A 14,968-nucleotide genomic window follows, 5' to 3' on the forward strand; every position below is an offset into this window, starting at 1 on the left:
TTTAGATTATCCTCAGAGACCGGAACCAAGGTAGGGAGAGGACGAAAGGACTTATTGAGGACTAAAGGCTTTTTAGAAATGGGTAAGGGCACGAGAAGACCATCAGAAGTCTGAGCAGGGTCCCCCAGACCCTTAAAGATGAGCTGGACATCCAACAAAGGACCATCAGACTAGGTAGAGATCAGTGAATCCCTGAGGTCAGGTTGGTTAGAAGGTGACGTGTCACAAGAGTTAAGCTGGATAGCTGAAACACAAACAGAATGCAGAGAGCCCTGAACAAAAGATTGAAAACCCCACCTGGCCGAATGAGGCAGTCTATCCAAAGGATGGATTGAGCCTCTTAAACAGGTTTGAATGGACGTAGTAGCAGTAGGGTGAGGCCAGGTTACAGAAGGTCCTGAACAAGAAGCAGGAAGCTCACTGGGCATAGGCTGGACTGGTGCAGAGACCGACTGAACAGCATCGCCAGGTGCAGCGACCACCAGAATTGCATCACTGGGCGTAGCGACTGTGGAACTGGTGGACGAGTCAGCCTGAGTGTGTGTCCAAGGGGGTCCAGGGACAGGCAAAGGGAAATGGCCATGCAAACTGGAGTGACTGATCGGCTCAGGTTCACAGGTGGGCTCCTCATCCAGAGTGCCACACGACCCAGAGAGTGCCTCAGCCCGACTATTGCAGGAGACATTCCAGAAATCGCTATATGCAGCGGGAAGAGCAGAAGATACTGGAATGGTGTCAACAGGAAGTTTCTCTTTTGGGGTAACCTTGAGTAGGCAGGAGGAGGAACAGGAGGAACCCCAAGTCAAGATCTGTCCAGCAGTCCAGTCAACATGTGGAGAATAGAGCCGTAACCAAGGAAGACCTAATATGATAGGAGATGAAGCCTTAGGTAAGACAAGGAAGGATATCCACTCCTGGGGGAGTGTCCCTACCGACATCTTAACAGGGAGGGTCTGGAAGCGGATAGAGCCCCCTGGGAGAACAGTGCCATCAATCGCCAAGACCACCAATGGCGTTGTAAGGGGCAAAAGGGTAAGTCTCATGGAAGACGCAGTTCCCCAGTCCATGAAATTGCCAGCGGCTCCGAAATCCAGATATGCCGAGACCGAACGAGGGGAAGCGCCAACATGAAGGAACACAGAAAGGAGAAGACGAGAAGGTGAAGGTGATATTTCAGGGTCCAATACTCCACCTTCCAGATGTATTAGCCCTGAGCGTTTTTCCGGATGAAGAGAACAAGTATCACGAAAATGACCTTTGACGCCACAGTAGAGGCACAGGCCCAGAGTTCTGCGCCTAGTGTGTTCTTCGGGAGATAACTTGGTCCGGCCCAGCTGCATAGGTTCCTCAGCAGGCAGGAGGTGCTCCTCGGAATGAAGAGAAGGGACATGGAGCTCAGGCTGCCTAAAGAAAGGGGGGTGCTGGCGTTTTTTTTCCAGGGCCCTCTCCTGAAAGCGAATATTGATCTGGTTACACAAGGTGATGACACCATCCAGATCAGCAGGGAGAGATCTTCCTGCTAATTCATCCTTCACTCTATCAGAGAGGCCATGTAAAAAGGTTGCAAATAGGGCCTCATTATTCCAACTCCGCTCAGCAGTCAAAGTACGAAAATGAAGAGCGTACTGTCCCACAGAAGGGGACTCTTGACAGAGACGTAAAAGGGCGCTGGCCGCTGAGGAGACACGACCTGGTTCCTCGAAGATATTCCGAAAAAGTTTCAAGAAATCAGACAGGCTAGAAACCACTGGATCAATTAGTTCCCACAGAGGGGCAGCCCAGGCTAACGCCTCGCCGAACAGGAGGGATATAATATAGGCTACCTTTGCCCGATCTGACAGGATGTTTTGGGGCAGAAGCTCAAAATGAATTGTGCACTGGCTAAGGAACCCCCTGCAGGCCTTGGAGTCCCCAGAGAAACGGGTCGGAGCTGGCAGATGTAATGAATGTGTGGCTGCGACTGGTGCGATAGGTGCAGCAGCAGATAGCGGTTGAGGTTGTTGAACCGGGGGTCCTAATAAGACCTGAACCTGTTCAAAATGGGATGCCAAATCCTGAAGGAATCGCATCACCTGGGTCTGATGCAATTCCTGGGTCTAATGTCTGCGAACTAAGCCCTGCAACGGATCATCTGCGGGTAGCGGCACATCAGCCGGGTTCATGGCTGATCAAACTGTCAGGTCACCTTGAGGCTAGGTGACAGATGCACTCTGTAGGAGTCAGAAGTGCACCGCTAGGTAGTGGACCCTAGGACTGACTGCTGCAGATTGAACCCTGGGAGGTTCAGGAAGCAGGTCTACTGGATCACTGACACATATCCCACTGGGAGTCTAAGAGCCAGCAGGTGTTCACCAGAGCCTCTAGTGGTGAGGATGGACTGCGCTGCAGTCTGGCTCCAGGTCGCGACCCCCAGGGTCTCACAGCTCACGCTCACGGTAGACTACAGGAGAAGAGGAAGGAGGCAGCAGGCTGGAACAACAAGGAAAGTAAGGGACAAGCCAAGGTCGGGGCCACAAGCAGACAAGGACAACAGAGTTCATGCCAAGGTTCAGGGTCACAGGCAAACAGGGATGGTCGGGGACACGCCAAAGGTCAGGGTCACGAGCAGACAGGAATAGTTAAGAACAGGCCAAAGTCGGTAACTAGAATCAGATGTAGGAAACACAGCAAGTACACACGAAAGCTAACACACAATGGTTGATCAGCACTGCTGGCTTGCAGTGCACAGGTTAATATAGGGTTCCCTGATAGGAGCTGGGGTGGAGCCATGCTAGAGGAGAGGTTACAAAAGCAGTCAGGTGAGGGTCAGCTGGTCTCTAGAGATGAACACATGGAGACAGGTAAGCTGACAAACAAGCTTTATTGCATAACCATGACAATAGGCATGCTTATAATTACGCCCCAAAAAATATTCTGCTATGCCTCCTGAGTATGGGGATACCACATGTGTGAGACTTTTTCACAGCCTAGATGCATAGAGGGGCCCAAACATCCAAAGAGCACCTTGAGGGTTTCAAGGAGCATAAATTACACATCTAAATTTCCTACCTACATTTTGAAATCTCCACAAAATGACCGCATTTTTAGAAAGCAAACAATTCAAGGTATTTTCTAAAAGGCACAGTGGGTCTTTTGAAAATATAATTTATTGCCACAAGATTTTGGAAAATGAAGGAAAGAATATGAAAATTATTTTTTTACACAATGTTGTCAAGTAATAAGGTATTTCTTACACATATCTTAGGTACACTTAGATTTATGGAAAACATATTCTTCTACTCCTCGCGAGTATGGGGATACCACATGTGTGAGACTTTTTCACAGCCTAGCCACATAGAGGGGCCCAAAATTCAAGTAGCACCTTCAGGCATTCTAGGGGCATAAATTATGCATCTAAATTTCCTGACTACCTATCACATTTTTGGAGATCCTGAAGCACCAGGACAGTGGAAACATACACAAAAATCCAGATTTTGGAAAGCAAACACCCAAGGGTATTTTTTAAGAGTTATGGGGAGTCTTTTGAAGACTATTTTTTAGCCACATATTTCTGGAAAATGCAGAAAGAAAATAAAAATTTTATTTTTTACACATAGTTATCAATTTAATAAATATTTCTCACACACAGCATAGGCATACTTGAATACTTTGAATTACAATTCAAAACACATTCTGCTACTTCCCTCAAGTGTGACAATATCACGTGTGAGATTTTTTTCACTTTTTGCACTGACTAATGTACCAGATATTATATCATGCTTACATTGTGTGCACTTTTATTTGCCAAGCAACCGGCATTTTTTTAAAATTGCAGTGATATTTGTATGTCAAAAGCATTATGAGCCAATTCATTGTTCCCTTTTTCTTTTCACTGTACGGTACAGGTAACATGCTTTACTTCAAGCAGTCAATGTCAACTAAGAATAAGGACTCATACATGCTACTGTTGTGATCTATATGACTGTGAAAAGTATGTAATAGGATTTTATTTTCTGGTGTTGTAGAGCATATGTTGAAAGCTTAACTCCAGGCAAGCTCGTAGACTTTAAAATACATTTACAAGAACTGTGTTACTTATTTTGTTCAAGCACTCCTGAGATCCAGGTCACTCTGCCAGATATAGCATATCCACTCCCAGACTCCAATATAGCCCAGTCTAGAAAATGGCCAGGAGCAACAGCATAAATGCATGCATTCCCAACCCTCTTTAGCAGACACGTGGGGTGCTATTAATTCTTAAATGCATCCTTATACATTGGAAATAGTGGCATTTTTTTTGTGCCTTAACCACATAGTATCGCAGCACCATGTGGTCCCATGCAACTGCATTTCCTGTACAGTGGGCCATTCAAATCAATGAGCAGCTGGGCCCCGCAAACATGCACACAAGGACCAGCACATCGCACAAGTGTGAACCCATTATTAGAAGGAGGAAACCATGCAATGCAGCAAAGCTTGATTTGTTCATTGCATTGTCTTTTCCATTTCTAAGGCAAAAGTAAACATTTTTAATGAATATTTTGGATTAACTGGATTAAAGTGTTCTTTTTTTATATTTATTTGCCTGGAGGTCAGCTTTAGAAAGAGTTCCTTGTTTTTCTCAAAAACTATAGATACACTTTTAATTTAAATGTGGAAAATATCAGTTGTTGTTATGTTAAGTTAGAAAACAATGCTATGTTTACAGAAAAAAAGTAATATTTTAAAAGTGAGCGAAGCGCTAGAAGCAGAAAAAAACTGATGGTACAGACAAGCGACACATGTAGTTCATGATTAGTTAATAATCTTCCCGCTTCAGCAAATCATCTTCCTTTGTCACCTCTCTGAGTACAGCCTCAACTAAATAAAAATAAAAAGTTTGTGCACTGGTGCGCAATCATGTTGGAACAGGAAGGGGCCATCCCCAAACTGTTCCCACAAAGTTGGGAGCATGAAAATGTCCTGATGTGCTTACACCTTAAGAGTTCATTTCATTGGAACTAAGGGGCCAAGCCCAACCCCTGAAAAACAACCCCACACCATAATACCCCCTCCACCAAATGATTTTGACCAGTGTACAAAGCAAGGCCCCACAAAGACATGGATGAGCGAGTTTCCGGCAGAGGAACTTGACTGGCCTGCACAGTCCTGACCTCAACCTGATAGAACACCTTAGGGATGAATTAGAGTGGAGACTGCGAGCCAGGCCTTCTCATCCACATCAGTGCCTGACCTCACAAATGCGCTTCTGGAAGAATGGTCAAACATTCCCATAGACACACTCCTAAAACTTGTAGACAGCCTTCCCAGAGAAGTTGAAGCTGTTATAGCTGCAAAAGGTGGGCCAACTCAATATCGAACCCTAGGGACCAAGACTGGGATGCCATGTGTTTGTAAAGGCAGGTGTCCCAATACTTTTGGTAATATAGTGTATCTGGAAACATGGCAGTATTTTAAAAATGAAGCTAGGATCAACAGCACAGGGACATGAACTCAAACTCTCAGGAGGAAAGTTGAAAACTAACCTCAGGAGATATTATTTTACAGAAAGAGTAGTTGATCTTGGAATAGACTTCCAGAAGAGGTTGTGAGTTAGTCAACACTAAGGGCACTTTTACACTGCCAGCGCCTGGGCGTCGGCGGTAAAGCGCCGCTATTTTTAGCGGCCGAAAAAGGGCAAAGCGCCGCTGCAGCAGCGCTTTGCCGGCAGTTCGGCGGCGCTGCCCATTGATTTCAATGGGCAGGGGCGCTTTAGGTGTATTCACCGCTCCTACAGCGCTGCAAAGAAGCTGCTTGCAGGACTTTTTTTGACATCCTGCCAGCGCAGCGCCCCAGTGTGAAAGCACTCTGACTTTCACACTGGGATTGCAGCTGAGGCTTTTTTCGGGCGCTTTACAGGCCCTATTTTTTGAGCTAAAGCGCCTAAAAAACGCCTCCAGTGTTAAAGGGGTCTAAGACTCGGTTCACACTACGAACTACATGTGAATCACACAGGAACCACACCGCATTCGTGTTAAATTCATATGCAATTCAGTGCAGTGCGGTTTCATTTTGAATGTGCTCAAATTACACCACATCGCACCAAAGATTTGTATGCAGCAATTTTGGAACAACACTGCAACAGGATTGCATGGTTGTTTTGTACCATGCGATTCGGTGCTGGGAAACACACTGCTTTTGGGATGTCGTTAAGATTGCACTAACACAAGGGTAGTGCGATTTGAATGTGGTGTAGGAAATTATCATGGATCATGGTGATTCCCACATCGCATTAGTGTGAACCTAGCCTGGATTTAAACATGGTTGGGGAAAAACAGATTGATACTCAGGCAAGAAAAAAACATCTACCTGCTTAGGATAGACCTTGCTGAAGAGGGATGACCATCTTGTGTCTTCCCGCTAAGTTCAATCTTGCCATAATGAAAGACTTCTAATGCAGCATCAGAGGACACACAGTCCTCTGATAATCAAGGATAGTTCACACTGTTGAACCCCAGTCATCTCCCTCACACTGATGAATTAATTAGTGCTTGGAATGCAGACAGATATCTCCTGGCCTAGAGGAAGTAAGTAAGCTTGTACTGAGATGTTTTATCTATATTTCCTTTTATGAAAGCATAGGTTCTTCTCCCTCACAGGGTATCCGCTCTGCTCCCATATTGGTTATCAAAATGGGTTATGGGTTATGCTCCCATACATATGGTTATCAAAATGCAATAATCAAACCTTTACCATAGGATATCCACTCAATAGAAAAATATACTGTATCCAGGATTACTCAGCATAGCGGGTCCATAGTATTCCATAGAGTCTCTGCTGGATTTAAAGGGGTTGTAAAAGTCCTTAATTACGGTGAAAAACCTTCTGTACTGCAGCTGCCCCCAGAGCTCCCCTTTTTCTTACCTCAGCATGTCTGTTCCAGCGATGTGCATGAGCCCAGCGACTCCCGCCGCTGTCAATCAAATTCAGTGACACGGGAGCAGGGGGCGGGGCTGAGTCCTGCTGTCTGTGTCAATGGATGCAGCAGCAGGACTCAGGAGCACACCCGCATGGGTGCCCCCATGGAGAACGACTCTCCGTGGGGGCACCCGATGAAGAGGAGGAGCCAGGAATGGCACTAGGGCACCCCCGAAGATCAGAGCTGCTCTGTGCAAAACCCTTGCACAGAGCAGGTAAGTATAACATGTTTTTTATTTTAAAAAAACATGAACCTTTACAACCACTTTAAGCATCCATATATCAAGCATCGGGCTATATTCCTACAAAGGTCTTACATTTCATAACCGGAAATTGTCTAATACTAGGTTACTGTTACTGAGTTAGGATACTCAAATATCTTACTGCATTGCTTTACTTTTTGCAAAAGTAATGTTTGGAACTCGAAGATACACTTTGCATACTAATCCAGAAGACATAAAATAACCATCTAGTACAAATATTGTGATATCATATAACGCACAAGATTTTTGTACAGTTCTAGATATAAGAATATTTATGGCAAGAACCATGTTACAGAGCCTTGAAAAATTATTCACACCCCTTGAAATTTTCCACATTTTGTCATGTAACAACCAAAAATGTAAATGTATTTTATTGGGATTTTGTGTGATAGACCAACACAAAGTGGCACATAATTGTGAAGTGAAAGGAAAATGATAAATAGTTTTCAACATTTTTTACAAATAAATACCTGAAAAGTGTATCAGGCATTTGTATTCATCCCCATTTTACTCTGATACCCCTAACTAAAATCCAGTGGAACCAATTGCCTTCAGAAGTCACCCAACTAGTAAATAGAGTCCACTTGTGTGTAATTTAATCTCAGTATAATTTCAGCTGTTCTGTGAAGCCCTCAGAGGTTTGTTAGAGAACCTTAGTGAACAAACAGCATCATGAAGGCAAATGAACACACCAGACAAGCCATGGATAAAGTTGTGAAGAAGTTTTAAATAAGGTTATAAAAAAGTTATAAAAAAATACTCCAAGCTTTGAATATCTCACAAAGCACTGTTCAATCCATCATCCAAAAATGGAAAGAGTATGGCACAACTGCAAACCTACAAAGACATGGCCATCCACCTAAACTGACAGGCCGGGCAAGGAGAGCATTAATCAGAGAAGCAGCCAAGAGGCCCATGGTAACTCTGGAGGAGATGCAGAGATCCACAGCTCAGGTGGGAGAATCTGTCCACAGGACAACTATTAGTCCTGCACTCCACAAATCTGGCCTTTATGGAAGAGTGGCAAGAAGAAAGCCATAAGAAGTCCTGTTTGCAGTTTGTGAGAAGCCATGTGGGGGACACGGTAAACATGTGGAAGAAGGTGCTCTGGTCAGATGAGACCAAAATGTAACTGTTTGGCCTAAAAGCAAAACGCTATGTATGGTGGAAAACTAACACTGCACATCACCCTGAATACCCAATCACCACCGTGAAACATGGTGGTGGCAGCATCATGATGTGGGAATGATTTTCTTCAGCAGGGACAGGGAAGACGGTCAGAGTTGATGAGAAGATGGATGGAGCCAAATACAGGGCAATCTTAGAAGAAAACCTGTTAGAGTCTGCAAAAGACCTGAGACTGGGGCGGAGGTTCACCTTCCAGCAGGACAATGACCCTAAACATACAGCCAGTGTTACAATGGAATGATTTAGATCAAAGCATATTCATGTGTTAGAATGGCCCACTCAAAGTCCAGACCTAAATCCAATTGAGAATCTCTGGTAAGACTTGAAAATTGCTGTTCACAGATGCTCTCCATCCAATCTGACAGAGCTTGAGCTATTTTGCAAAGAAGAATGGGCAAAAATGTCACTCTTTAGATGTGCAAAGCTGGTAGAGACATACCCAAAAAGACTTGCAGCTGTAATTACAGCGAAAGGTGGTTCTACAAAGGATTGACTCAGGGGGGCTGAATACAAATGCATGCCACACTTTTCACTTATTTTTTTTTTTTTAATTTGAAAAGCATTTATCATTTTCCTTCCACTTCACAGTTATGTGCCACATTGTGTTGGTCTATCACATAAAATCCCAATAAAACACATTTACGTTTTTGGTTGCAACATGACAAAATGTGGAAAATTTCAAGGGGTATGAATACTTTCTCAAGGTACTGTAAATATTATGGCAGAGTAATATGGGGTGGCATGTTTTCTTGGATATAGTTTTTAAAATTTATTCCATCTCAGATATAAGTTGACAAGCATTTTTGTTTTCTTGTATTTGGCAGTTCAGAACAGTCTGGCAGCTACTATGAATTTGTTGGCGTAAACAGTTGCCAGGATGTGGTTCACTTATACCGTCTGCTGTGGACCTGCACCGTCCTAAATATTGTCGGCCTCTTCCTTGGCAGTGTCACTGCGGCTGTCCTTGGAGCCTTTAAGGATATGGTAGGATTTATTTCCTAAGTTATCTGAATTGAGAGCTGTACTTTATTCAACTTTGTCTCAAAGAAAGAAAATGTGTAGTCTGTGCATTGCAAATATCATGGGGTAATACAAACAATGGGGTGTATAATAAAGAAGGAATTTTCCATAAACTATATAGATAAAGAGAGCATTGAAAGTACATTAACCATAAAATAAACTCTTGATATGTGCAGTGACTACAGATTTTTTACTTCAGGTATACGTTAACACACTGGGGAGAATTTATCAAAACTGGAGCAGCCAGAATCTTGAGCAGATGTGCATGGCAAGCAATCCGCTTCCGTCTTCAGATTGTTCAGTTAAGCTTTGAAAATTAAATAAAGAAGATGATTGGTTGCCATGCAGATCTGCTCCAAATTCTGACTGCACTGGTTTTGATAAATCTCTTTCAGTATATCAACAATGTATTCGGGAATCAAATGAAAAAGTCAGATGTACAAGTCTAAATACATTTAAAAAAATCTAATATATATTCACGTACATATACAAACACAGTATGTCACGGGTCCCCTAGAACAGTGGTTCTGAACCCTGTCCTCAAGTACCCCCAACAGGCCATGTTTGCAGGTTTTCCTTTATCTTGCACAGGTGCTTTAATTCAGAGTCAATGGCTTGGTATTTTGGAAATCTATTTTATGTAAGAGAAATTCCCAAAACATGGCCTGTTGAGGGTACTTGAGGACAGGGTTGAGAACCACTGCCCTACAGGAATGCCTGAAGCAAATCCCTTCTTAAAGTTTTTTGTTTCTGGAGGGGTGGCCATGCTGGGCATGTGAGCGGTTGTGCCTAACTGAGCATCCACCATTTATCTTCCTGTTAATTCTTCTTGCGGAAGCTATACCACCGATACCAGCCAGCCTTCTCCTTCACACAACTCTGGGATCCCTCCAGTGCAGCTCTTCTGTCATTAGCCAGTATGATGACTAGAAAAAATAAAGAGAAAGCTGTTGCCCTAGAGATCCAGCATGGCGTCACATCAGCTCTCCCGCAGAACCCTCCTAGTGACACGGAACAGCCCAAAGCAATCTCCTCCAAGACCGGTAAGACATCTCACCCTGGGAGTGGGAACCAGAGAAATGCTATGGTATACACAGAAACTGACAGACTCACAAGGACAAGAGCTGTTAGATGACCCATGTGTCCATCCTGGACACACAGCTGGATCTGACCAACAGTTGCTTGTTTTTGACAACTAGATCTGCCGCATGATTTGGATCCCCTATCGGACTCTGATAATATGCAGATACAGGACTCAGGGCAGCCAGCCATTTCCACTGAGGTACCTGTGGACTCTGAACAGCTACGCTGGGAGATCTACTACGTGCAGTTCATAAGTGCACTGCTTCAGTGCAGTCAGTTAAGGAGCAGCTGGGGGAGCTCAAAGAAGTTGCCTTATTAAGACAGGACTTGCAAAAAATATGAGAACATACTACAGCTGCAAAGAGTGGCATCAGTGATCTGGAAGATAAACTACATCCTCTGCTTGCGGAGTCTCACTTCACAGCTCAACTCGCCAACAGTGATATAGTCTTAAAGACAAGGATTTCAAGAATAAGCTTTGGCAAAATAATGTCCCTACAGCAGGCCTCCCTGAGTATACAGAGGGTAAGGACTGTACAGACTTTGTAGAGAAATGGTCATTGGAACTTTGATGCCTTGACCCCCCTATTTGTGGTAGAATAGGACATTGAATGCTCACCCGCTACCCCTGGGACATCCACCCATACTGATTGTGGCCTTTTTCCTGAATTACAAAGACCGGAAAATTGATCTACGTTTGGCCCGGGAATGCTCTAACTTAATGGGGTAAAAATATCCTTCTATCCTGATTTCTCTTCAGTGGTTCAACGGCCAAACTCCTTGATGTTAAAAATCACCTGCAATGCCTACATCTACAATATGCCATGTTATATCCTGCCCATTTGAGAGGTCAGACCCACTTCTTTGACATGCCCATGGAAGCCCCTGACTAGCTGGATGCAAATGAGGGTCATCTGCATGCCCAGCAGCCTGAGGGAGCTTCTTAATGCGGGCTCTAATCTAACAGTTCAGTGTTCCATTTTACCATCCTTTCTACCACGTGAGACTTCCTTATTGCAACGGACTGGGGATGCGCCTGTCATACCCTATAGGTTAAAGTCAAAGTGGTGACTATCTCCAAGATATGCTCCTGTCATACCCTATAGGTTGAAGTCAACATGGTGACTATCTCCAGGATGTGTTATTATTATTATACAGGATTTATATAGCGCCGACAGTTTACGCAGCGCTTTACAACATTAGGGCAGACAGTACAATTACAATACAATTCAATACAGGAGGAATCAGAGAGCCCTGCTCGTTAGAGCTTACAATCTAGGAGGGAGGGTCAAGTTATACAAAAGGGTAATAGCTGTGGAGGATGAGCTAATGGAGAAAATAGTGCAGTTGTTAGATGAAGGCAGGATAGGCTTCTCTGAAGAGGAAAGTTTTCAGGGATCGCCTAAAAGTGGATACATTTGGAGGCAGTCTGACAGACTGGGGTAGGGAATTCCAGAGGATGGGCGAGGCTCGGGAGAAGTCCTGGAGGTGCATATGGGAGGAGGTGATGAGGGAGCTAGAGAGCAGGAGGTCTTGGGAGGAACGGAGAGGGCGATTAGGTTGGTATTTTGAGACTAGGCTAGTGATGTAGCTGGGGGCAGAGTTGTGGATGGCTTTGTAACTTATTGTTAGTATTTTGAATTTAATTCGTTGGGCGAGTGGCAACCAATGGAGGGATTGGCAGAGAGGGGTAACAGACACTGAGCGGTTTGTAAGGTGGATGAGTCTGGCAGCAGCATTCATGATGGACTGAAGGGGGGTTAGTTTATTTAAAGGTAAGCCAATGAGGAGGGAGTTGCAGTAGTCAAGGCGAGAGATAACCAGGGAGTGAATCAGGAGCTTTGTGGTTTCATTGGTTAGAAAGGGATGTAGTTTAGAGATGTTGCGGTGGTTGAGGCGGCAAGCTTTGGAAAGTGATTGGATGTGGGGCCGAAAGGAGATTTCAGAATCCAGGATAACACCTAACACCCTGACATGTGGGGATAGGTGGATGGTTGTGCCATTGCTCTTGACAGACAAGTCAGGGGAAGAGGCACGTGGGGGAGGAAATATTATAAGCTCGGTTTTGGACAAGTTGAGTTTGAGGAAGTGGTGTGACATCCATACATACGGAAGCAGGCACTCGGGGTAGTATCCTGGTGGAATGGGTCTGCTGGGCTGCTCTCTCTGCCTTACGCTCACGAAAGCGTCGATCCATCTGTATAGTCAGAGAAAACAAGGCTTCCAGGGAGCTTGGTATACTGACCCGGGCAAGTTCGTCTTTTAATTCTTCGGACAGGCCGAGACGAAACTGATGTCGCAGGGCTGCACTGTTTCACTGGGTATCTGCGCTCCAGCGTCTGAAGTCCATAATGTAGTCCTAGAACCGCTCGGTGGCCTTGCTGGAGCGCATGAAGGGCAGCCTCTGCAGTGGAAGACCTCTGTGGATCCTCATAAAGTAAGGACAGAAAGAAAGAGCGTTGAAGAAAGTTTGCAAAGAGTCCAGTACAACATGGCGACCCTCAAGCAGATGATGGGCCCAGGACTGAGGTGCTCCTTGTAACAGAGAAATAATGAACCCCACCTTGGTAGTCTCTTGGGTGAATGTCTGGGGCTGTAGTGAGAAATACAGTTCGCAGGCATTGCGGAATTCCCAAAATTTATTCCGGTCCCCAGAGAACTTCTCTGAGGTAGGGACCCTTGGTTCTGGAGAACACATCATTGCTGCAGGCATGATGAAGGTCCCTGAAGGTGACCGGTCAATAGCAGGGTTAGCAGGGGTACCCAGGAGTTGCACTCGCTCTTCCAGATGCTTGTAACTGTCCTGGAGAGATTCCACCACTTGAGCAAGAGCGGAGAGGTGCTGGCATACTTCATCTGTGGGAGAGGTCCCTCTTGCAGGCTTAGGCATGGCTGTCTGATACTGTCACGTACCTTGAAGTGTGAGCCTGACGTGCAGAGGGAGACCTCTCGTACGGCTCTGGTTCCGGGATCACTGGAGTGGAAACAGTGACCCTCGGAGCACAGCGGGGTAGGAGAGCCTGCAGGTTCCGCTTGACTGAAGATGGAGTCCGCTTGGTGGAGACAGGAACAAGCTTGATTGCTGCAAATGCAGGAACACTGAGAAGTAGCAGGCAGGTGCGCACAGATGCAGGACTTGTAGGCAGATGCACACGGATGCAGGACTTGTAGGCAGATGCACACAGATGCAGGACTTGTGGGCAGATGCACACAGATGCAGGACTTGTAGGCAGATGCACACAGATGCAGCAGGACTGCAGGCAGGAGCAGGGTCAGACAAGCCAGGTCACAGCAGCGGATCAGACAGAAGCAGCAGGCAGAGAATGGTCAAAGTCCAGGCAGGATCGGCAACAGGAGATCAAATGAACAGGAACACAGAGCAGGTCAAAGGAAAGCCAAGGGGTCAGGACTGGAGACAGGAAGCGAGGTCAGGAGAAGCCGGGTAACATTGGAGCAGATGCAGGTTCAGGATCGGGTACAGGGTGAGCTGCAGATCAGACAGCAAGGATGCATTCTGAAGAGGCCCCCAGGATCACTGGGTGCCAAAGCTGTGTTACTGTGCGTGCGTCCACGATGTGCGCACGCGCATGCACACATCTATTCACTGCTGAATGCCTATGGACTGGAACACATCCCAATGGACCCATGCGCCCGCAGCCAGTTGCAGAGCCATGCACAGTACATCCATGACACATATACAGTGGGCTTCAAATGATGTGAGGGAAAAAGAGGGAGGAGAGTGAATAACCTGGAAGGTGCTCTGGGGGGATAGTGTTAGTTCTATATACCATGAAACCCTTGTTCTCCAGGTGTTAGCAGATTGCCCACTTTGGCTCCATATTTCTACAGTACTGTTGTGTTTTTTTCCGGATTTTTTTGTATAACCCACTTCTCCAGAGTGGCTCAAATTATACAAACTTCCTGGTGTATTTGATTGCTTTGCTTTGCTTTGCTTTGCTTTGCTCAGTCAAGCCTATGATTGTCTACCAAGGTAGACTCCGTCAAGATGGACAGTAACCGATTTCCATACTTGGGTGACTAATTTCATGACCTTTTTGGTATCAACAGGGCAGATGATCCCTTTGATATTTTGGAATGTTAGGGGATTGCACAGGCCCCTGGTCAACACTGTTTTCTGCAAATATCAGCCTGCAATCTGTGAGCTCCAAGAGGCTCACTTTATGAAAAAAATCTTAAGTTGTCTCCGTTACTTTTGGATAGGTTATGCATACCATTCTGTTTATTCATCCATTTTTAGAGGTGTTAGTATTCTGCTACATAGATCTTTAGATTTTCAGGAACTTGCCTCAATTGTTGATGTTAAGGGTAGTTATATTTTTATACATTGCAAACTGTATACGGTTACATGCAGCGCTGTTTCTTGGCCTAGGCCGACAAGGCCCAGGCCTAGGGCGGCACTTTGCGGGGGGCGGCATCCACGCACGAAAAAGCCCCCCTCTGCCGAGTCCCGGCTCCCG

General features: G+C 45.4%; 1 protein-coding gene across 1 annotated transcript in view; it reads left to right on the forward strand.

The window, feature by feature from the left end:
• Window positions 1–14,968, forward strand: part of TMEM255B (transmembrane protein 255B) — a 120,776-nt gene that overhangs the window by 76,316 nt on the left and 29,492 nt on the right. The window contains exons 6-7 of the mRNA XM_073614726.1: window positions 3,885–3,970; window positions 9,212–9,371. Of these exons, the coding sequence (XP_073470827.1) occupies window positions 3,885–3,970; window positions 9,212–9,371 (246 nt within the window). The remainder of the gene's footprint in view (window positions 1–3,884; window positions 3,971–9,211; window positions 9,372–14,968) is intronic.

This window comes from Aquarana catesbeiana, linkage group LG02 (genome assembly GCF_042186555.1).
Source record: "Aquarana catesbeiana isolate 2022-GZ linkage group LG02, ASM4218655v1, whole genome shotgun sequence".
NCBI lineage: Eukaryota > Metazoa > Chordata > Amphibia > Anura > Ranidae > Aquarana > Aquarana catesbeiana.